The 25,141-nt window shown below is 44.5% G+C and overlaps 1 protein-coding gene across 2 annotated transcripts in view; it reads left to right on the forward strand.

Annotated features, from left to right (window-relative positions):
* Positions 1 to 25,141, forward strand: part of LOC100136371 (vitamin D3 receptor B) — a 94,559-nt gene that overhangs the window by 45,951 nt on the left and 23,467 nt on the right. For both annotated transcript variants that reach the window (XM_014167996.2, XM_045705805.1), the window contains exons 3-7: positions 7,025 to 7,172; positions 15,703 to 15,833; positions 17,967 to 18,163; positions 20,249 to 20,348; positions 22,581 to 22,764. In XM_014167996.2, coding sequence (XP_014023471.1) covers positions 7,025 to 7,172; positions 15,703 to 15,833; positions 17,967 to 18,163; positions 20,249 to 20,348; positions 22,581 to 22,764 — 760 coding nt within the window. The remainder of the gene's footprint in view (positions 1 to 7,024; positions 7,173 to 15,702; positions 15,834 to 17,966; positions 18,164 to 20,248; positions 20,349 to 22,580; positions 22,765 to 25,141) is intronic.

A 25,141-nucleotide genomic window follows, 5' to 3' on the forward strand; every position in this document is an offset into this window, starting at 1 on the left:
CAACTTCATTGGGAAAATGCTCACCTTCGATGTCCACTGCCACGCTGGAGAAGTGTGCACTTCTAGGATGAATCCCGGTTTCAACTGTACCGTGTATGGCGTGGTGTGGGCGAGCTGTTTGCTGATGGCCCATTGTCATGCCATTTATCCGCCGCCATCACCTCACGTGATCACCCCATGATAATGCACGGCCACATGTTGCAAGGATCTGTACACAATTCCTGGAAGCTGAAAATGTCCCAGTTCTTCCATGGCCTGCATACTCACTGGACATGTCACCCATTGAGCATGTTTGGGATGCTCTGGATCAATGTGTACGACAGCGTGTACCAGTTGCTGCCAATATCCAGAAACTTCACACAGCCATTGAAGAGGAGTATTCCACAGGCCACAATCAACAGCCTGTTCAATTCTATGTGAAGGAGATGTGTCGTGCTGCATGAGGCAAATGGTGGTCACACCAGATACAGACTGATCTTACTGATCCAGTAAAAAGACATTTGAAAATAAGAGTAGCAAGGATATATACAGACACCGGTTAGTCAGGCTTATTGAGGTAGTATGTACATGTGGGCATGGTTAAAGTGACTATGCATATATGATGAACAGAGAGTAGCAGTAGCGTAAAAGAGGGGTTGGCAGGTGGTGGGACACAATGCAGATAGCCCGGTTAGCCAATGTGCGGGAGCACTGGTTGGTCGGGCCAATTGAGGTAGTATGTAGGAACTTTGATTGATACTGCTCCAATGTCTGGCCAGACCATACATCATATGCATAATAATTCATCTATACTGGGAAAGTTACGATGGGGGCAGCGGTTTTTCTTCATATTATTCACAGTTTCCTGTGTTCCGTGTGTCCACTCAAATGGCAGTGGATTCACTCTAACAGTGCACTCATTCATTATTTAGAGCTCCTCTGTTTGCTATTGTGAGTTTAGTGTAATAGGTTGTCAAAGCCGAATGGAATCGCAATTGAATGACTTTCTCTGATAGAGTAGAATGATATTTAAGAAGTAAATAATATTTTCATAATAGGTGTCTGTTCACTGATTTGGGGGTCAGTCAGAAAGTTAGACCTAAGTATGTGCTGTGTGTATGTGTGGTTGTTGCCTACGTGTTGTTAACCTAATGTTAGTTAAGTTGTGGTTGTGCAGGTATATAGGATATGTTCAAATGGCGAACCATTCAAAACCTCAGCAGGACTCCGGATGACCTCCCGCTTTGCACTGTACGTGAGACAGTCTCTGATGTCAACTTTTTATTGTCCTAAAAAGAAGCCATTTTCCCCATGAAATCAGTGTTAAGGAACTCCTGACCTGGAAAGCTGAGACTATTTTCGTTGTGTAATCCTGTTTGCATTGGGAATGTCCTGTTTTGGAGGTTATATATAGGTTTAACAGAGCCTTCATCTGAACTACACATAGTGCATCGGTAATATCATTTTTGTAACTAGATAAAGACCTAAGTCTTTAAACTATTTTGTTATAGGTCTAAACACTAGGCTACACTTGACTATATTACTGTGTACTTTTCCATGATTTGGTTTGATTGTTGTTCTTTCGTAACATCCATGGAAATGATCATATTGTAGACTAAATATATTTGGTCACAGATAAGCCATATTATAAAGTTACCATATAGACCTAGTGCTCTTTAAACATATTAATGTATGATTGATAGGCTTTGATCCCACTATTTGCCAATTAGTCACCTGCCCTAAAATGGCCTCCCGGATGCTTGGTGCACCCAGCGTGTTGTTGTTCTCTGTGACCATTAACCCTTTGTGTGTACTTTTACCTCTGCACTCGTGGAAGGTGAGGGTTACGTGGGAGTTGAACTGGGGTGGGGGCAAGCAACAGATGACGAGAGTCACAATATCTGTACGGTAAAATAATCTGGGGAAAATGGAAGATATAACCTTGACTTTTCCACCATAAGGCCCAGTCCTGTCACCACCGTAACACAACCTTGCGCAGCAACACCACCCGTCTGGGGAGCTGCGCGCTGTGAGTGGAGTGCTGAAAGATTTGTTTTTAGAAGCAATGAGCACAGGTATGAAAGTTGGTCAAATTTACTCAAGTCTTCTAAAGTAAAACTTTGTCTTCGTGTTTCTTGGCTATTTACATTGTTTTGTTGACAAGGTAGGTTGATTTTCAAAGTTTGAGTTTGCTTCTCACCCCTTACAAACGCACCAAAGTACGTTTGTAAGGGGTGTTTAACTGGTGGCAGAGAAGTCAGACTCAGGAGAGAAATAACTGTTTCCAACGGCACAGTTTATTACAAAAAAAACCCACCGGAAAACATAATAATACAAATCAATGGGTAACATAACCCGCCGCACACCAGTACAGACATACAATTAACAATCTCCGACAAGGACATGAGGGGAAACAGAGGGTTAAATACACAACATGTAATTGATGGGATTGGAACCAGGTGTGAAGGAAGACAAGACAAAACCAATGGAAAATGAAAAATGGATCAGTGATGGCTTGAAGGTCGGTGACTTCGACCGCCGAACGCCGTCTGAACAAGGAGAGGGACCGACTTCGGCGGAAGTCGTGACAACGTTCATCTCTAGGAGACAGAACGCGTCTCCTTCCTGAGCGGTATGACGGCTGTGTGGTCCCATGGTGTTTATACTTGCATACTATTATATATATATATATATATATATATATACCTGAGGCGTACAATGTATTAGCACAGCCTATGTGTATGTTACGTTTGCTATGACATGCTGTGGCTGTGGTTTTTGAGTGTCTTATTGCCTATTGGTCCACATATTTCATTATAGTGATTGTGTTCCCCATACTCTATATAATATATATGTGTGTATATAATATATATGTGTGTATGTAAACTTCCGACTTCAACTGTATATAGGTAGGAGCTACCGAATGTGATTTTGGACTAAACGGTTCTGGGGAACTATGGTAAGCTTCATAATGTAAAATAATGAGACCGGTCAAATAAAGAACGCAATCTGCTTCATCTTCTAACATATTGCACAAGTTGACTCCAGGTATTTACTTAAAGAGTTGCTACAAATTTTAAAATGTATTTAAAAACTTCAAATAAATAGTTTCAACGGTATTGATGGTATTGTAAAACCATCCTGTGGCTTTTTCCAAATTCCCCGGTATACAGTATATACGGGATAGCGCCCAAGTCTAACACTTATGCCACCAAACATACCACCAGGGGTCTTTTCACAGTCCCCAGTAAGACTAGCTGTTGCCATTGGCGTTGGCTAATGGGGATCCTAATAAATCTAAGCTTCAATGGATGTTTCTGAAATATCTTTATCAAACACATATTATCACGCTTTCCATTTGTATGTATAGAGCATCCATGTAATCTTAATGATTGTGATCAAAAAGGCAAAACTGATCCTACTCTGTCATGCTTGATACATATAGCCCCATATGTGTTTTGGAGGAGTTTAGCACCCAGGCTTTCAGACACCTCTGGTGATGGAGAGCTCTGTCAAAACAGCTTACATTATTCAGCTTGCCTCCTTAACTCATTGCTCGTGATTTGTAAGTGTGTTTATATTCACATCAGTACAGTATTGCGATTGTCACCCTTCTTTGTCTCCCCTCCTTTCTCCATCCCTTTATCTCTCCCCTGGTTTATTTTCACTAAGAGGTGGTGGTGGAGGGAACACTACCCTTGCATTGAGGATGCTACCCCTGCATTAGGGATTCTACCCCTGCGGTGGAGATGCTACCCTTGCGGTGGAGATGCTACCCTTGCGGTGGAGATGCTACCCTTGCGGTGGGGATGCTACCCTTGCGGTGGGGATGCTACCCCTGCGGTGGGGATGCTACCCCTGCGGTGGGGATGCTACCCCTGCGGTGGGGATGCTACCCCTGCGGTGGGGATGCTACCCCTGCGGTGGGGATTCTACCCTTGCGGTGGAAATGCTACTCTTGCGGTGACATGCTTTTTTTCCCCCCTCACGGAGATTCTTAAGTGAAGTAGATACTTTGTGCACTATGTAATCAAATGTAACTCTTTGTTGTGTAATATTCTAAGCCCCCAGGCAGACGAAGACACTGGAGTTCACCTCTCCACTGTGTCAATCGAAGACTCCATGATAATGGCAGTATAGATACAGGCCGTTTTACTGACAAAATGTCAACACAGCCTACATAAAGTGGCCTCTTACCTTCTTACCCTGTTTTTAGTCTTTATTTGGAGGACGAAGATTTGGCCTTTTAAAAATGTTTGCATCATGTCCCTCTACACACATAGTTAAGCTGGAAATGACATTTGTTCAGAAATGTGAGTGGAGGTCCATGGTATTGAGGGTTAGGCCATCAGAAACATGTTTACAAAATGTGGATCTGGGTTTTGTCACCTCGGCCTAACAAGTCAATTACTGCGTTCTGAAGGTATTGAACCACCTCAGAGGTCTAAATTCAATTCCATTTTTGTTCCTGTAGTCTTTGATTTAATCAGGAGAAAGACAACTATTGCACTGTTGCTGAAAAGGTTTCTGGCAAACATGACTTGCCTGTGGGATATTGGCAACTGGTGGCCTGTGACACTGTTCTGCGTTGACTATAAGATTTTGGGCAAGAAATAAGACTCGTTACGTCAAACAATTTGCACCTGGAAATGTACTACCTTCTTCTCTGACACACACACAAACACCAGTGGCATAGCCAGAAATATAGGTAAAGCAGCGAACTTGCTGCAATTTTACACATTTTGCCATGGGGCAATGACAAAAAATGTGTAGTTTTATAGCTAATCTCATGCTATTCTACACATTCTGCTATTAGGCTGATGGAACATTTTGCTGTTTTAAAGCTAATTGAAGCTAAAAATATACGTCTGTTGACTGATAAAAGCTCTGGATTATGAGCTATCTTGTTTGCTAAATGAACAAATGAAATATGCAGTGGCATGGTGCATATAGCCATAGAAGCACAGTGACATATGCCTCAATGGAGTCATATTCGTGACTTATTGGTGGTGTGGCTTTCAGTTAGTTATTTTTGGAAACCCATCTCATGAGAGTGAATGTTATTCCAGTTCACCTGTTCTGATATATTTCATAAAATATGACAAACCCAGTGCACTGCTTGCTATGCATTCTATCCTATGGTGTTTGCATGTTTAGTTAAAAATACAAATAATGTCCCCTTTGGAACACAGACAAATAAAGAGCATAAAAAAATATAGCTCCCATTGCCAACACCCCTGACACACACACACAACCTTTGATATTCTTGTCTGTTTGTGCTACAAGCTTGGCACACCTGATTTGGGGCGTTTCTCCCATTATTTTCTGCAGATCCTCTCAAGCTCTATCAGGTTGACTGGGTAGTGTTGCTGCACATCTATTTTCAGGTCTCTCCAGAGATGTTCGATTGGGTTCAAGTCCGGGATCTGGCTGGGCCACTCAAGGACATTCAGAGACTTGTCCCGAAGCCACTCCAGTGTTGTCTTGGCTGTGTGCTTAGGGTCATTGTCCTGCTTAGGGTCATTGTCCTGTTGGAAGGTGAACCTTCGCCCCAGTCTGAGGTCCTGAGAGCTCTGGAGCAGGTTTTCATCAAGGATCTCTCTGTACTTTGCTCCGTTCATCTTTCCCTCAATCCTGACTAGTGTCCAATTCCCTGCCGCTGAAAAACATCCCCACAGCATGATGCTGCCACCACCATGCTTCACAGTAGGGATGATGCCAGGTTTCCTCCAGACATTACGCTTGGCAGTCAGGCCGAAGAATTCAATCTTGGTTTCATCAGACCAGAGAATCTTGTTTCTCATGGTCTGAGAGTCTTTAGGTGCCTTTTGGCAAACTCTAAGCGGGCTGTCATGTGCCTTTTACTGAGGAGTGGCTTTCGTCTGGCCACTCTACCATAAAGGCCAGATTGGTGGAGTGCTGAAGATGGGAGGACCTTCCAGAAGGACAACTATCTCCACAGAGGAACTCTAGAGCTCAGTCAGAGTGACCATTGGGTTCTTGGTCACCTCCCTGACCAAGACCCTTCTACCCCGATTGCTCAGTTTGGCCAGGCAGCCAGCTCTAGGAAGAGTCTTGGTGGTTTCAAACTTCTTCCATTTAAGAATGTTGGAAGCAACTGTGTTCTTGGGGACCTTCAAAGCTGCAGAAATGTACCCTTCCCCATATCTGTGCCTCGATACAATCCTGTCTCGGAGCTCTACGGACAATTCCTTCGACCTCATGCGTTGGTTTTAGCTCTATGTGTGTGCCTTTCCAAATCATGTCCAATCAAGTTGTAGAAACATCTCAAGGATTATCAAAGGAAACAGGATGCACCTGAACACAATTTCGAGTCTCATAGCAATACATTTGCAAACATTTCTGAATGTTTTTGCTTTTGTCATTATGGGGTTTTGCGTGTAGATTTCGGAGGATTTTTTATTCATTTAATATATTTTAGAATAAGGCTGTAACGTAACAAAATGTGAGAAAAGTCAAGGGGTCTGAATACTTCCCGAAGGCACTGTATATACAGGAGCCACAATGTAGCCATCGGAGGTCATAGGACAGGTCACATTCTGTCTAATCCACCTGAGGTCATAGGACAGGTCACATTCTGTCTAATCCACCTGAGGTCATAGGACAGGTCACATTCTGTCTAATCCACCTGAGGTCATAGGACAGATCACATTCTGACTAATCCACCTGAGGTCATAGGACAGATCACATTCTGACTAATCCACCTGAGGTCATAGGACAGATCACATTCTGTCTAATCCACCTGAGGTCATAGGACAGATCACATTCTGACTAATCCACCTGAGGTCATAGGACAGATCACATTCTGTCTAATCCACCTGAGGTCATAGGACAGATCACATTCTCTCTAATCCACCTGAGGTCATAGGACAGATCACATTCTGACTAATCCCACTGTGTGCTTTTCAGGTCAATGGTCACAAATGTTCCTTTTTCTCTCTTTCCCTCTCTCTCTCTCTCTCTCTCTCTCTCTCTCTCTCTCTCTCTCTCTCTCTCTCTCTCTCTCTCTCTCTCTCTCTTGTAGTGATGGAAAATACGGCTGTGATTACCTCCACTCTGGCCAATGAGGAGTTTGACAGAAACGTACCACGGATCTGCGGTGTGTGCGGGGACAAGGCCACCGGTTTCCACTTCAATGCCATGACCTGCGAGGGCTGCAAGGGTTTCTTCAGGTACGGACACACACACACACACACACACACACACACACACACACACACACACACACACACACACACACACACACACACACACACACACACACACACACACACACACACTCCTGGCAACAACAAGCCCTTTTGTTGTGGGTATACACAGCCTTATCTTGCTCTCGCTTTTTCTTTCCCTACCCCTCCCGCACACACACACACACACACACACACACACACACACACACACACACAGAAAGCTACTTTACGCCCAGTCGTCCACGCTTACATAAGAGCACGCACAAACGTACTGTGTCATACTATGCATGCTTGTTCAAGCGCCCAGACATGCATACATTTACAGTTCATCACACACTGAAGCACACACACTCAAGTACATACACGTACTGTACACTCAACTATTTAAAGTAAGATGCACCAAATGACCTCACCTTTATGTGTGTGAATGTGTGCATGTCTGTTTTCCTGCATGGGTACATTTTGCCACAGCTCATGTGTAACACCTCTTCTCAGAGTAGAGCAGGCAGGCCCGTTGCCCTAGCGACTTCAGACTCCACACAGACACAGCTTGTAAACATGCTGCTGGAGAGCCAGTACTGTTCTTCCTTCAGACAAGCCTGCGTCAACACAGTTCATGTATAAAGACAAAGAGTAAAAAATAAGTATTCTTTCCATACTTATGTCCCAGCCGCCCTTGGCTTACACTTTGTTTTCAGGCAGGTGTGTGCAAGCGCGTGTTTACAGATGTAGGATCTTAATTTGATCACCCTACTGTAGGTGAATGTTCCTACAATGCAGGAAATGTAAAACATGTGTTGTATTTGAGATTTAAAAAGGCTTCTGAACTTTTTAATTTCGACTTGATTTTCCCTTACAAGAAATGTATCAACCCCGACAAAAATGTCCATTAATTATAATCCACATTTCTTCATGCTGCAGGATTATTTTCCTGCTGTAGCGAACTGGCTCAAATTAAGATCCTACATCTGAATGTGTGTCAGCGAAGGAGGAAGCAGATATTTCTTAACCTATTTACAGTAATTACATGTGTGGGTGTTTGTGTGTGTGTGCGGGGGATATATGCGGGGGGTGCGTGTGCACGTCCGTGTGTTTGTGAGCGCACGCGTTTTACTTTTTTCACATGTGGTGTTACAGCCTGAATTGAAAATGTATTACATTTAGATTTTTGGGTCGCTGGCCTCCACACCATACCCTATAATGCCAAAGTGAAATTACGTTTTTTCGACATTTTTACAAATTAATAAAAAATGTAAAGCTAAAAAGTCTTCAGTCAATAAATATTCAACCCCTTTGTTATTTCAAGCCTAGATAAGTTCAGGAGTAAAAATGTGCTTAAGTTACATAATAAGTTGCATGGCATCACTGTGTGCAATAATAGTGTTTAACATGATTTTTGAATGACTACCTCATCTCTGTACCCCACAAATACAATTATCTGTAAGGTCCCTCAGTCAAGCAGTGAATTTCAAACACAGATTCAACCACAAATGCCTCGCAAAAAAGGGCACCTATTGGTACATGGGTAAAACATTGAATATCCCTTTGAGCATTGGGAAGTTATTCATTACACTTTGGATGGTGTATCAATACACCCAGTCACTACAAAGATACAGGCGTCCTTCCTAACTCAGTTGCAGGAGAGGAAGGAAACCGCTCAGGGATTTCACCATGAGGCCAATGGTGACTGTAAAACAGTTACAGAATGTAATGGCTGTGATAGGAGGAAACTGAGAATGGATCAACAACATTGTAGTTACTCCACAGTACTAACCTAAATGACAGAGTGAAAAGAAGGAATCTTGTACAGAATACAATTTTTCCGAAACAAGCATCCGTTTGCAACAAGGCACTAAAGTAATACTGCAAAAAATGGGGCAATGCACTTTAACATTTTGTCCTGAATACAAAGTGTTATGTTTGGGACAAATCCAATAAAACACATTACTGAGTATCACTCACCATATTTGTAAGCATATTGGTGGCTGCATCATGTTTTGGGTATTTGTATGTATTAGGGATTCCCATTAGCTGTTGCCAAGGCAGCAGCTACTCTTCCTGGGATCCAAACACATTAAGTCACTTACACTACATATATAGAAAAAAAGATAAAACAGTATCATATAACAGTATTACACATCTACATACAGTTGAAGTCGGAAGTTTACATACACTTAGGTTGGAGTCATTTAAAACTTGTTTTTCAACCACTCCACAAATTTCTTGTTAACAAACTATAGTTTTGGCAAGTCGGTTAGGACATCTACTTTGTGCATGACACAAGTAATTTTTCCAACAATTGTTTACAAACACATTATTTCACTTATCTTCACTTTATCACAATTCCAGTGGGTCAGAGGTTTACATACACTAAGTTGACTGTGCCTTTAAACAGCTTGGAAAATTCCAGAAAATGATGTCATGGCTTTAGAAGCTTCTGATAAGCTAATTGACATAATTTGAGTGAATTGGAGGTGTACCTGTGGATGTATTTCAAGGCCTACCTTCAAACTCAGTGCCTCTGACCTCAGAAAAAAAATTGTAGACCTCCACAAGTCTGGTTCATCCTTGGGAGCAATTTCCAAACGCCTGAAGGTACCACGTTCATTTGTACAAATAATAGTACGCAAGTATAAACACCATGGGACCACGCAGCCGTCATACCGCTAAGGAAGGAGACGCGTTCTGTCTCCTAGAGATGAACGTACTTTGGTGCGAAAAGTGCAAATCAGTCCCAGAACAACCGCAAAGGACCTTGTGGAGATGCTGGAGGAAACGGGTGCAAAAGTATCTATATCCACAGTAAAACGAGTCATATATCAACATAACCTGAAAGGCCGCTCAGCAAGGAAGAAGCCACTGCTCCAAAACCACCATAAAAAAGCCAGACCACGGTTTGCATCTGCACATGGGGACAAAGATCGTTCTTTTTGGAGAAATGTCCTCTGGTCTGATGAAACAAAAATAGAGCTGTTGGCAATAATGACCATCGTTATGTTTGGAGGAAAAAGGGGGATGCTTGTAAGCCGAAGAACACCATCCCAACCGTGAAGCACGAGGTGGCAGCATCATGTTGTGTGGGTGCTTTGCTGCAGGAGGGACTGGTGCACTTCACAGAATAGATGGCATCATGAGGCAGGAAAATGATATGGATATATTGAAGCAACATCTCAAGACATCAGTCAGGAAGTTAAAGCTTGGTCGCAAATGGTTCTTCCAAATGGACAATGACCCCAAGCATACTTTCAAAGTTGTGGCAAAATGGCTTAAGGACGTCAAAGTCAAGGTATTGGAGTAGCCATCACAAAGCCCTGACCTCAATCATATAGAACATTTGTGGGCAGAACTGAACAAGTGTGTGCGAGCAAGGAGGCCTACAAACCTGACTCAGTTACACCAGCTCTGTCAGGAGGAATGGGCCAAAATTCACCCAACTTATTGTGGGAAGCTTGTGGAAGGCTACCCAAAACGTTGACTCAAGTTAAACAATTTAAAGGCAATGCTACCAAATACTAATTGAGTGTATGTAAACTTCTGACCCAGTGGGAATGTGATGAAAGAAATAAAAGCTGAAATAAATCAAAGCTGAAATAAATCATTCTCTCTACTATTATTCTGACATTACACATTCTTAAAATAAAGTGGTGATCCTAACTGACCTAAGACAGGGAATTTTTACGGGGATTAAATGTCAGGAATTATGAAAAACTGAATTTAAATGTATTTGGCTAAGGTGTATGTAAACTTCCGAAGTTCAACTGTATCTACAATACAAAATGTAAAATACCACCATACAACCATATTACAATAGACTAGACAGCTGCCCTGGGGAATTCCTGATTCTACCTGGATTATGTTGGAGAGGCTTCCATTGAAGAACACCCTCTGGGTTCTGTTAGACAGGTAACTCTTTATCCACATTATAGCAGGGGTTCTAAAGCCATAATCTGTTTTTCCAGCAGCAAACTATGATCGATAATGTCAAAAGCCGCACTGAAGTCTAACAAATCAGCCCCCACAATCGTTTTATCAATCTCTCGGCCAATCATTACACATTTGTGTAAGTGCTGTGCTTGTTGGATGTCCTTCCCTATAAGGATGCTGAAAGTCTGTTGTCAATTTGTTTACTGTAAAATAGCATTGTATGTGGTCAAACACATTTTTTCCCCAATAGTTTACTAAGGGTTGGTAACAGACTGATTGGTCAGCTATTTGAGCCAGTAAAGGGGGCTTTACTATTCTTGGGTAGCGGAATGACTTTTGCTTCCCTCCAGGCCTGAGGTCACACACTTTAAAGTAGGCTTAAATTGAAGATATGGCAAATAGGAGTGGCAATATCGTCTGCTATTATCCTCAGTAATTTTCTGTCCAAGTTGTCAGACCCCGTGGCTTGTCATTGTTGATAGACGACAATAATTTTTTCACCTCTTCCACACTCACTTTACAAAATTCAAAAGTACAATGCTTGTCTTTCATAATTTGGTCAGATATACTTGGATATGTAGTGTCGGTGTTTGTTGCCAATGAAAAAAATCATTAAAACATTGAACATTCAATAAATGTGCAAAAATGTCAAAAATGTATTCACTTTGTCGTTAAGGGTTATTGTGTGTGGATGGGAGGGGAAAAAGTATATTTAATTGAATTCAGGCTGTAGCACCACAAAATGTAGAATAAGTCAAGGGTTATGAATACTGTCTGAAGGCACTGTATGTCCTAACATATTTACAGTAGTGTGTGTGTGTGTGTGTGTTGCACTGATCATTGTAATGCCTTGCATATCTTTGTAGCATGCCCCTCTCTCTCTCTCTTTTTCCCTCTACTGGCATGTGTGGATGTTTGTGCGTCTTTAAGTAGGAACCAGAGAAGAGGTGAAGGACATCAATATTTATGGCATGACACCGTGATTACACATTTCGGTCACTACTAACTGATTGATAGTAGAGCCGGGACGATAAAACGGAAATAACCAACACCAACCGAACAGACCACTTATCGAGCACCTTATGCTGATATTGTTAAATATACTGCTCAAAAAAATAAAGGGAACACTTAAACGACACATCCTAGATCTGAATGAAAGATATAATCTTATTAAATACTTTTTTCTTTACATAGTTGAATGTGCTGACAACAAAATCACACAAAAATAATCAATGGAAATCCAATTTATCAACCCATGGAGGTCTGGATTTGGAGTCACACTCAAAGTTAAAGTGGAAAACCACACTACAGGCTGATCCAACTTTGATGTAATGTCCTTAAATCAAGTCAAAATGAGGCTCAGTATTGTGTGTGGCCTCCACGTGCCTGTATGACCTCCTTACAACGCCTGGGCATGCTCCTGATGAGGTGGCGGATGGTCTCCTGAAGGATCTCCTCCCAGACCTGGACTAAAGCATCCGCCAACTCCTGGACAGTCTGTGGTGCAACGTGGCATTGGTGGATGGAGCGAGACATGTTGTCCCAGATGTGCTCAATTGGATTCAGGTCTGGGGAACGGGCGGGCCAGTCCATAGCATCAATGCCTTCCTCTTGCAGGAACTGCTGACACACTCCAGCCACATGAGGTCTAGCATTGTCTTGCATTAGGAGGAACCCAGGGCCAACCGCACCAGCATATGGTCTCACAAGGGGTCTGAGGATCTCATCTTGGTACCTAATGGCAGTCAGGCTACCTCTGGCGAGCACATGGAGGGCAGTGCGGCCCCCCAAAGAAATGTCACCCCACACCATGACTGACCCACCGCCAAACCGGTCATGCTGGAGGATGTTGCAGGCAGCAGAACGTTCTCCACGGCGTCTCCAGACTCTGTCACGTCTGTCACGTGCTCAGTGTGAACTTGCTTTCATCTGTGAAGAGCACTGGGCACCAGTGGCGAATTTGTCAATCTTGGTGTTCTCTGGCAAATGCTAAACGTCCTGCACGGTGTTGAGCTGTAAGCACAACCCCCACCTGTGGACGTCGGGCCCTCATACCACCCTCATGGAGTCTGTTTCTGACCGTTTGAGCAGACACATGCACATTTGTGGCCTGCTGGAGGTCATTTTGCAGGGCTCTGACAGTGCTTCTCCTGCTCCTCCTTGCACAAAGGCGGAGGTAGCGGTCCTGCTGCTGGGTTGTTGCCCTCCTATGGCCTCCTCCACGTCTCCTGATGTACTGGCCTGTCTTCTGGTAGCGCCTCCATGCTCTGGACACTACGCTGACAGACACAGCAAACCTTCTTGCCACAGCTCGCATTGATGTGTCATCCTGGATGAGCTGCACTACCTGAGCCACTTGTGTGGGTTGTAGACTCCGTCTCATGCTACCACTAGAGTGAAAGCACCGCCAGCATTCAAAAGTGACCAAAACATCAGCCAGGAAGCATAGGAACTGAGAAGTGGTCTGTGGTCCCCACCTGCCGAACCACTCCTTTATTGGGGGTGTCTTGCTAATTGCCTATAATTTCCACCTGTTGTCTATTCCATTTGCACAACAGCATGTGATATTTATTGTCAATCAGTGTTTCTTCTTAAGTGGACAGTTTGATTTCACAGAAGTGTGATTGACTTGGAGTTACATTGTGTTGTTTAAGTGTTCCCTTTATTTTTTTTGAGCAGTGTATAAGTAGCCTATACTTGAGGAATGTGAAGTTAAATGAATTGTGTCTGCTAATACAGTGGCTTGTGAAAGTATTCCCCCCCTTGGCATTTTTCCTATTTTGTTGCCTTACAACCTGGAATTAAAATAGATTTTTGGGGGGTTTGTATCATTTGATTTACACAACATGCCTACCACTTTGAAGATTAAAAAATATTTTTTATTGTGAAACAAGAAATAAGACAAAAAAACAGAACTTAAGTGTGCATAACTATTCACCCCCAAGTCAATACTTTGTAGAGCCACCTTTTGCAGAAAATACAGCTACAAGTCTCTTGGGGTATGTCTCTATAAGCTTGGCACGTCTACCCACTGGGATTTTTGCCCAATCTTCAAGGCAAAACTGCTCCAGCTACTTCAAGTTGGATGGGTTTCACTGGTGTACAACAATCTTTAAGTCATACCACAGATTCTCAATTAGATTGAGGTCTGGGCTTTGACTAGGCCATTCCAAGGCTTTTAAATGTTTCCCCTTACACCACTCAAGTGTTGCTTTAGCAGTATGCTTAGGGTCATTTGTCCTGCTGGAAGTTGAACCTCCATCCCAGTCTCAAATCTCTGGAAGACTGAAACAGGTTTCCCTCAAGAATTTCCCTTGTATTTAGCGCTATCCATCATTCCTTCAATTCTGACCAGTTTCCCAGTCCCTGCCGTTGAAAAACATCCCTACACTGTGGAGATGGTGTTCTCAGGGGTGATGAGAGGTGTTGGGTTTGCTCCAGACATAGCTATTTTCTTTGATGGACAAAAAGCTATATTTTAGTCTCATCTGACCAGAGTACCTTCTTCCATATGTTTGGGGAGTCTCCCACATGACTTTTGGCGAACACCAAATATGTTTGCTTATTTTTTCTTAAGCAATGGCTTTTTTCTGGCCACTCTTCCGTAAAGCCCAGCTCTGTGGAGTGTACGGCTTAAAGTGGTCCTATGGACAGATACTCCAATCTCCGCTGTGGAGCTTTGCAGCTCCTTCAGGGTTATCTTTGGTCTCTTTGTTGCCTCTCTGATTAATGCCCTCCTTGCCCTCCGTGAGTTTAGGTTGGCAGCCCTCTCTTGGCAGGTTTGTTGCAGTGCCATATTCTTTACATTTTTTTAATAATGGATTTAATGGTGCTCTGTGGGATGTTCAAAATTTCTGATATTTTTTTATAACTCAACCCTGATCTGTACTTCTCCACAACTTTGTCCCTGACCTGTTTGGAGAGCTCCTTGGTCTTCATGGTGCCACTTGCTTGGTGGTACCCCTTGCTTAGTGGTGTTGCAGACTCTGGGGTCTTTCAGAACAGGTATGTGTGTATATATATATACTGAGATCATGTGACAGATCATGTGACACTTAGATTGCACACAGGTGGACTTTATTTAACTAATTATGTGAATTCTGAAGGTAATTGGTTGCAACATCATATTTAGTGCCTTCATAGCAGAAGGGGTGAATACATATGCACGCAGCACTTTTCAAATTGTTTTAATTTTTGGAAACAAGCGATTTTTTTTTTCATTCTACTTCACCAATTTGGACAATTTTGTGTATGTCCATTACATGTAATCCAAATAAAAATACAGGTTGTAATGCAACAAAATAGGAAATACGCCAAGCGGGATGAATACTTTTGCAAGGCACTGTATGTGCTTACTTACTGTCAATTGATAGGTATAACATTTGAAGTAGTAGTTTGAGTTTTAAGTAACTGTGATGCACATGAATGTTATAAACGTATTGTTCTATTGGTCATTATTGTAATAATTCAGCTCAGATCGTCACAAGGAAGGTCATAGGTCATCCAGTATTCATCACATTCCTCCATCTCTCTCTTTCTACTTCTCTCCCCCCGCCCCACTCTCTCTCTTTCCTCTCCCCCTCTACAGACGCAGTATGAAGCGTAAGGCTAGCTTCACATGCCCCTTCAACGGCAGTTGCACCATCACCAAGGATAACCGCCGCCACTGCCAGGCCTGCCGGCTCAAACGCTGCGTGGACATCGGCATGATGAAGGAGTGTGAGTGTCCGTTCTGCACAGATGTAGGATTAGGTTCCCCTTCCCCAAATCCTAATGTCAGCAACTAAGGGGGAACAATGCAAAACTGACCTTAAATCAGTACCTAGAGGCAACGTCGTCCCACTCATCCTTCCTGCTCAACTCTTCTGTCAGAAATGCTCTTTCATTTTGCTGTCAGAGGATAGCCTTGCAGGCTAGATCAGTGTTTCTTTAAGCCTGGTCCTGGGGACCCAAATGGGTGCACATTTCATTTTTTGCCATAGCACTACACCCCTAATTTAAACAATCAACTCATCATTAAACCTTTGACTAGTTGAATCAGGTGTTTAGTACTAATCTGGTGTGCAGAGTCCTTGGTTCTAGGACCAGGATTAAGAAACACAAGATTAGAGGTGTAAGATCACACATTATATGATCATGCACACACAAAGGAAAATATCATTTGACTCTGAAGAGGGCAACTGTTTTTAATAAGAAATACACTCATTTCTCTCCCATGAGTGTCTGAATGATCTCTTGAATTTTGAATGATGTTTTGAACCATGAAGATGTGTGTGTTGAAAAGAGCAGAGAGAGCACTAAAAGAGAGAAATTATCTTCTATCAGTCTGCTGTTAGGTAACTGTTAATGGGGTGTAATGGCACACTGATAATAACAGGAGATAATTCATCTCATGGAGGAAAATGGAATTTCAGTCAAAATAACTTCGTTATTAAAAGTCAGTACGTGTCAGCTTTAAAACACAAATTAGCCTTCCAATAGCAATGACAAACACCCACACAAACACACGCACGCATGCACACACACATAGAAAAAACCCACTGACCTTTGAACAAACAGGACTCGTATCACAGCACTGTCTAACCCAGGGGTCAAACATCCGGCCTGCGGGAGGGTCCAATCCGGACTGCGGGGGAGTCTAATCCGGCTTGCGGGAGGGTCCAATCCGGACTGCGGGGGGGATCTAATCCCGCCCCCCAGTTGGTTTGAGTAAAAAACTAAACGCAGAGGAAACCTAACCAATCATTTGTGCGGCCCCACGGATCTCATTGAAGACCGAATGGGGCACCTGGTGCAAAATGAGTTTGACACCCCTGATCTAACCCCTGACCCCTTCTTTTGTATCCATAGAGAGCAAGGCACACATCATATTTACCAATAGAAGCATTTGGACCCGGTCAAGACCTTCTAGGTCATTTCCGTCATAAGAATGTTTATAATATCCACCAGGAGTACTAGAGCATTCTGGGAGAGCCTGTACATTATGCTCCCTTTTGAACTTTAGACACCTGCGGATGTTTTTGCCACACTTCAAATGGACTCTGTTTTCAGAGTCTGTAAATACAAGGTTTGGTTGTTGTTTTGTTTTCCCCATGAAATGCGGATATGGTCCAGGTGGGTGTTTGAATTTGTATTTGAAGCAGTGAATTCCCAGAGAGTGAATTCACAGTGCTTCCAACACCGTACATGAATAGGAGCCAGTGCACTTATGCTGCTGCTGCTATGACAACAATCTGTTTTAGTGCGGAGCAGAGTGTGAGCTAATTCAGTGGCTGGAACAACAACAGGGGGAACGGAGTGGAGATAATGCTTTGTGTGTTGACGACAGGACGATGCATGCGCTGCGCAACCTAGTCACGTTGTAGAACACACGCTGGCTCGCGCTTGTGCACACACACTGACACACACACATTGAAATACGCTCACTTTCTCAAACACACACACAACTTAAATATGCACATTTTCTTAAACATACACACACACACACACACACACACTTACATATGCTAGTTCAAACACACACACAGCATCAGCATTAACATCTCTATTTTGCTTATGTCCCAATCAGTTCAGTCTCAAATAGTCAGAGTGTGGTATCTGCATTTCTCTCTGTCGCACCACTTCTTTCTTTAGCGTTCCTCCCTCTTCTGAAGCCTTCTTTCTGCTCATTCAATAAAACATTTTCTCTTTCTTTAACCCCTCTCTCTTCCTCTCTCTCTTTCTACTCCTTTTTCTGACCCTGATATTTTTCTTTCCGTATCTCTTTCTCTGACCTCTGATCTCTTCCCGCTCAATCCCCCTCTTCATCACTCTCTTTCTAAACCTCTCTCTCTGTCTCTGTCTATCTCCCAGTCATTCTGACAGATGAGGAGGTGCAGCGGAAGAAAGATCTGATCCAGCGGAGGAAGGATGAGGAGGCGCAGCGGGAGGCGCAGAGGGAGGCGCAGCGACCCCGGCTGAGCGAGGACCAGAGCCAGGTCATCGCCACGCTGGTGGAGGCACACCACAAGACCTACGACGACTCCTACTCCGACTTCAACCGCTTCAGGGTCTGTGTCCACTCCGTTACACCAGCATTCACTCAGTAACACCAGCATTCACCCTGTAACACCAGCATTCACCCTGTAACACCAGCATTCACCCTGTAACACCAGCATTCACCCTGTAACACCAGCATTCACCCTGTAACACCAGTCTCCACTCCGTTACACCAGTCTCCACTCCGTTACACCAGTCTCCACTCCATTACACCAGTCTCCACTCCGTTACACCAGGTTAAACTCTGTAACACCAGCATTCACCCTGTTACACCAGTCTCCACTCCGTTACACCAGTCTCCACTCCATTACACCAGTCTCCACTCCGTTACACCAGTCTCCACTCCGTTACACCAGTCTCCACTCCGTTATACCAGTCTCCACTCCGTTACACCAGGTTAAACTCTATAATACCAGCGTTCACTCTGTAACACCAGTATTCACTCTGTAACACCAGTATTCACTCTGTAACACCCGTATTCAACCAGTAACACCAGCATTCACCCAGTAACACCAGCATTCACCCAGTAACACCAGCATTCACCCTGTAACACCAGCATTCACCCTGTAACACCAGCATTCACCCTGTAACACCAGCATTCACCCTGTAACACCAGCATTCACCCTGTAACACCAGCATTCACCCTGTAACACCAGCATTCCCTCTGTAACACCAGCATTCCCTCTCTAACACCAGCATTCCCTCTGTAACACCAGCATTCCCTCTGTAACACCAGCATTCACTCGGTAACACCAGCATTCACTCGGTAACACCAGTCTCCACTCGGTAACACCAGTCTCCACTCCGTTACACCAGGTTAAACTCTATAATACCAGCATTCACTCTGTAACACCAGTGTTCACCCTGTAACACCAGTCTCCACTCCGTTACACCAGTCTCCACTCTATAATACCAGCGTTCACTCTGTAACACCAGCATTCACCCTGTAACACCAGCATTCCCTCTGTAACACCAGCATTCCCTCTGTAACACCAGCATTCCCTCGGTAACACCAGCATTCACTCGGTAACACCAGTCTCCACTCAGTAACACCAGGTTAAACTCTATAATACCAGTGTTCACTCTGTAACACCAGTCTCTAATATGTAACACCAGTTTCCACTCCGTTACACAAGACTCGACTCTATAATACCTGTCTTCACTCCGTAACACCAACCTCCAATTTGTAACACCAGTCTCCAATCCGTTATACCAGTATTCACTCCGTAACACCAACCTCTAATTTCTAACACCAGTCTCTACTCCATTACACTAGTATTCACTCTGTAACACCAGTGCCAACTCCGTAACATACTCACTCCGTAACACTAATCTCTAATATTGTATGTAACACCAGGCTCCACCCTGTAACACCAGTCTCCACCCTGTAACACCAGTCTCCACCCTGTAACACCAGTCTCCACCCTGTAACACCAGTGCCAAGCCCGTAACATACTCCACTCAATCCAACTGGGCAAAGGCATCAGTTCAACTTTTAGTTTCAATTTAGACTGGATTGCGTTGTCAACTAACGTGTGTGCCCTTTGTCCAATGGGATATCTGAACTTGAAATGAAAGTATGCACTGTACATAAAGTTAGATTTAAGTTTATTGTCCTAGAACAGGAACATCTTAGCACACCTCATACATTACATACACAAACCACAAGGCAAACAACAGTAAGAGTCAGACATGAATAGTTCCCCACACCGACACCTAAAGGAGGACGCTACATACAGTTGTTCCTAATGGTGATAGGCCCTGATGTGACACTCCTCCCAAAGTGCGAAGCGCTGCATTTAATTGTCTGATGGTCATGATGTAGACTATATTGAGTACACGTAGTCCTGTATGGCTCAGTAGGTATAGCATGGCGCTTGCAACACCAGGATTCTTTTTGTAGGGGTTGATACAATTTCATTAGGGCAAATCAAGTCTGACATTTCAAGCTTCAGAAGCCTTTTTAGTACTCAAATGCACTACAAGTTTGCATTTCCGCTGTGCAGGACAATTCTCACCAACAAACAAATTAAGATCCCACATCTGTAAATTGCATATATTACTATATATTATATTACATGTGTGTTTTCCTTTAGCCTCCGGTCCGTGAAGGCCCAGTGACACGCAGTGCAAGCAGAGCTGCTTCTCTCCACTCTCTGTCTGATGCCTCATCTGACTCCTTCAGCCACTCTCCAGGTAAACCACGCTTACAAGTGAAACCGACGTCAGTGTGCTGCTAACAGCTCCGCTTCCTCCAATGTCCCTGTCCCCTTACTAGGCTCGAAACCGGTGGTCCTCTGATCGCAAACACAGGTGACCGCCCTCCTTGACAACATACCGATAGTTGTACTATAGGAAAGGATCCAATTCGATAGCGCCATTTCAAGCTAGCTGTGGAGCGAGTTTTATGGCACATTCTTACCTCTGTTACACACGCACGCACACAGACAGACAGAAAAATTAGCAAAATGTGAGAAATTAAGAATCAAAGGGTAAAGCTGACACACATAGAGGTGGTGTAGGAGATCTCACAGAGCGGGGATGAAGGAGATCTCACAGAGGGGGGGATGAAGGAGATCTCACAGAGGGGGGATGAAGGAGATCTCACAGAGGGGGGGGATGAAGGAGATCTCACAGAGGGGGGGATGAAGGAGATCTCACAGAGGGGGGGATGAAGGAGATCTCACAGAGGGGGATGAAGGAGATCTCACAGGGGGGGATGAAGGCGATCTCACAGGGGGGGGATGAAGGCGATCTCACAGAGGGGGGGATGAAGGAGATCTCACAGAGGGGGGATGAAGGAGCTCTCACAGAGGGGGGGATGAAGGAGCTCTCACAGGGGGGGGATGAAGGCGATCTCACAGAGGGGGGGATGAAGGAGATCTCACAGAGGGGGGATGAAGGAGCTCTCACAGAGGGGGGGATGAAGGAGCTCTCACAGAGGGGGGGATGAAGGAGCTCTCACAGAGGGGGGGATGAAGGAGATCTCATAGAGAGGAGAGGGAATCAAGGTGATCTCACAGAGAGGGGATGAAGGTGATCTCGCAGAGAGAGAATAAAGGAGATCTCATATAGAGGAGAGGGAATGAAGGTGATCTGACAGAGGGGGGATGAAGGAGATCTGACAGAGGGGGGATGAAGGAGATCTGACAGAGGGGGGATGAAGGAGATCTGACAGAGGGGGGGATGAAGGAGATCTCACAGAGGGGGGGATGAAGGAGATCTCACAGAGGGGGGATGAAGGAGATCTGACAGAGGGGGGATGAAGGAGATCTGACAGAGGGGGGGATGAAGGAGATCTGACAGAGGGGGGATGAAGGAGATCTGACAGAGGGGGGGATGAAGGAGATCTGACAGAGGGGGGATGAAGGAGATCTGACAGAGGGGGGATGAAGGAGATCTGACAGAGGGGGGGATGAAGGAGATCTGACAGAGGGGGGGGGTGAAGGAGATCTGACAGAGGGGGGGGTGAAGGAGATCTGACAGAGGGGGGGGATGAAGGAGATCTGACAGAGGGGGGGGATGAAGGAGATCTGACAGAGGGGGGGATGAAGGAGATCTGACAGAGGGGGGGATGAAGGAGATCTCACAGAGGGGGGATGAAGGCGATCTCACAGAGGGGGGATGAAGGAGATCTCACAGAGGGGGGATGAAGGAGCTCACACAGAGATGGGATGAAGGAGATCTCGCACACGTATTGGTGTTATTTGCCATCAGTGACTGCTTCCTGTGTACTCGTATGTGTGATTGTGTGTGCGTGTGTCAATCCTTCATGCTGTTTTACTCAGAATCCCCAGAGGTTTCTCTGGACCACTGTCTGCCAGGAGTTAACAAGATATCATTAAGACAACCACTCATAATGGAGCCAACACACAGAGAGGCACGGCCCTCCCAGCCTGCGTCATGTCTTTTTCTACCGTTTTCCCCCCCTTTCTCTCTCTCTATCATTCTTTCTCTCCCTCTCTTTCTCTCACTATTTATTTCTCTCTCTCATCTAAGTTGTTTTCGACGGTCATCGTGATCTCTTCCTCTATGAACAAACCTTGCTGATTCATTAGATTTAAGTGTGTGGGTGTGTGTTTGGATGTGTTTGTTGTGTGTGTGTGTGTGTGTGTGTGTGTGTGTGTGTGTGTGTGTGTGTGTGTGTGTGTGTGGTTTACCACATGTAAGTTTGTCTCTGACCGACAGGGATGTCTTTCTTGTGTTTTCATGTTTTCACTCCCTAGCCTTCTCTCTCTCCATGTTTTCACTCCCTAGCCTTCTCTCTCCGTGTTCCATTCCCTTTCCCCTTTTTCAGAAGAATCAATGGATACTAATCTGACGGGAATGTTGTTTTTCTCCTATGAGTTTCCAACTCTCTCTCTCTCGCTCTCGCTCTCTCTCTCTCTCTCTCTCTCTCTCTCTCTCTCTCTCTCTCTCTCCATATAGAGTCTGTGGACACTAAGCTGATGAACTTCAGTAACCTGCTGATGATGTACCAGGACCAGGGTGGCAGCCCGGACTCTAACGACGACGACGGCTCCAAGCTCTCCATGTTGCCCCACCTGGCCGACCTGGTCAGCTACAGCATCCAGAAGGTCATTGGTTTCGCTAAGATGATCCCCGGTTTCAGGTGAGTGTGTGTTGGGTAATGGGTGGTTTGTGTGGATTGGTGGGGTGAGGGGGGTAAAGGGGCTGTGTGTGTGTGTTTAGTTACAGTATGTGATTTTTTTTAAATGTGTTGAAATCTAAATTTACAGCACATTTAAATACCAAAAATGTAATATATATTAATGTGTTTGTGCGTGCATGCGTGTGTGTTTGTAGGTTTGCGTGGGCCTGTGTGTGTGTGTGTGTGTGTTTGTGTGTGCCTGCGCGTGTGTGTGTGGGTTTGTGTGTGCCTGCGCGTGTGTGTGTGGGTTTGTGCGGGCCTGCATGTGTTTGTGCGGGCCTGCATGTGTTTGTGCATGCCTGCGTCTGTGTTTGTGCGGGCCTGCATGTGTGTGTTTGTGCGGGCCTGCATGTGTGTGTGTTTGTGCGGGCCTGCATGTGTTTGTGTGTGCCTGTGTGTGTGTGTGTGTGTGTGTGTGTGTGTGTGTGTGTGTGTGTGTGTGTGTGTGTGTGTGTGTGTGTGTGTGTGTGTGTGTGTGTGTGTGTGTGTGCGTGCCTGCATGTGTGTGTTTGTGCGGGCCTGCATGTTTGTGTGTGTGTGTGTGTGTGTGTTAGTGCGTGCCTGTGTGTGTGTGTGTTAGTGCGTGCCTGTGTGTGTGCATGCCTGTGTGTGTGTATGTTAGTGCATGCCTGTGTGTGTTAGTGTGTGTATGAACAGTTTCCCTGAATTACAGGATTTCCAATAATGGATTCATGAAGTCTATTTGTCACAAATATAAACAAGGCCTTATTTGTGGGTTTACTCGTTTAACACTAGAAGTGCCGAGGCAGTCATTTTGACTGCATTTGCAGGTTCAAATTGAAATATCTCAGCAATTTTTTAAGTCATGCCCCCCTCCGTTCTTGACATTTCCTGAATAAGTCTATTTAACAGAGGTATGCTGTTAGAATTTTGGTATCACAAATATAATTTGTGTTACAGTTGAAGTTGGAAGTTTACATACACTTAGGTTAGAGTCATTAAAACTCGTTTTTCAACCACTCCACAAATTTCTTGTTAACAAACTATAGTTTTGGCAAGTCGGTTAGGACATCTACTTTGTGCATGACACAAGTAATTTTTCCAACAACTGTTTACAGACAGATTATTTCACTTATAATTCACTGTATCACAATTCCAGTGGGTCAGAAGTTTACATACACTAAGTTGACTGTGCCTTTAAACAGCTTGGAAAATTCCAGAAAAAATGTTTAGAAGCTTCTGATAAGCTAATTGACATCATTTGAGTCAATTGGAGGTGTACCTGTGGATGTATTTCAAGGCCTACCTTCAAACTCAGTGCCTCTTTGCTTGACATCATGGGAAAATCCAAAGAAATCAGCTAAGACCTCAGAAAAAAAATTGTAGACCTCCACAAGTCTGGTACATCCTTGGGAGCAATTTCCAAACTCCTGAAGGTACCACGTTCATCTGTACAAACAATAGTACGCAAGTATAAACACCATGGGACCACGCAGCCGTCATACCACTCAGGAAGGAGATACGTTCTGTCTCCTAGAGATAAACGTACTTTGGCGTGAAAAGTGCAAATCAAACCCAGAACATCAGCAAAGGACCTTGTGAAGATGCTGGAGGAAACAGGTACAAAAGTATGTACACTGCTCAAAAAAATAAAGGGAACACTTAAACAACACAATGTAACTCCAAGTCAATCACACTTCTGTGAAATCAAACTGTCCACTTAGGAAGCAACACTGATTGACAATACATTTCACATGCTGTTGTGCAAATGGAATAGACAACAGGTGGAAATTATAGGCAATTAGCAAGACACCCCCAATAAAGGAGTGGTTCTGCAGGTGGGGACCACAGACCACTTCTCAGTTCCTATGCTTCCTGGCTGATGTTTTGGTCACTTTTGAATGCTGGCGGTGCTTTCACTCTAGTGGTAGCATGAGACGGAGTCTACAACCCACGCAAGTGGCTCAGGTAGTGCAGCTCATCCAGGATGCACATCAATGCGAACTGTGGCAAGAAGGTTTGCTGTGTCTATCAGCGTAGTGTCCAGAGCATGGAGGCGCTACCAGGAGACAGGCCAGTACATCAGGAGACGTGGAGGAGGCCGTAGGAGGGCAACAACCCAGCAGCAGGACCGCTACCTCCGCCTTTGTGCAAGGAGGAGCAGGAGGAGCACTGCCAGAGCCCTGCAAAATGACCTCCAGCAGGCCACAAATGTGCATGTGTCTGCTCAAACGGTCAGAAACAGACTCCATGAGGGTGGTATGAGGGCCCGACGTCCACAGGTGGGGGTTGTGCTTACAGCTCAACACCGTGCAGGACGTTTGGCATTTGCCAGAGAACACCAAGATTGGCAAATTCGCCACTGGCGCCCTGTGCT

Source organism: Salmo salar, chromosome ssa22 (assembly GCF_905237065.1).
Source record: "Salmo salar chromosome ssa22, Ssal_v3.1, whole genome shotgun sequence".
Classification (NCBI taxonomy): domain Eukaryota; kingdom Metazoa; phylum Chordata; class Actinopteri; order Salmoniformes; family Salmonidae; genus Salmo; species Salmo salar.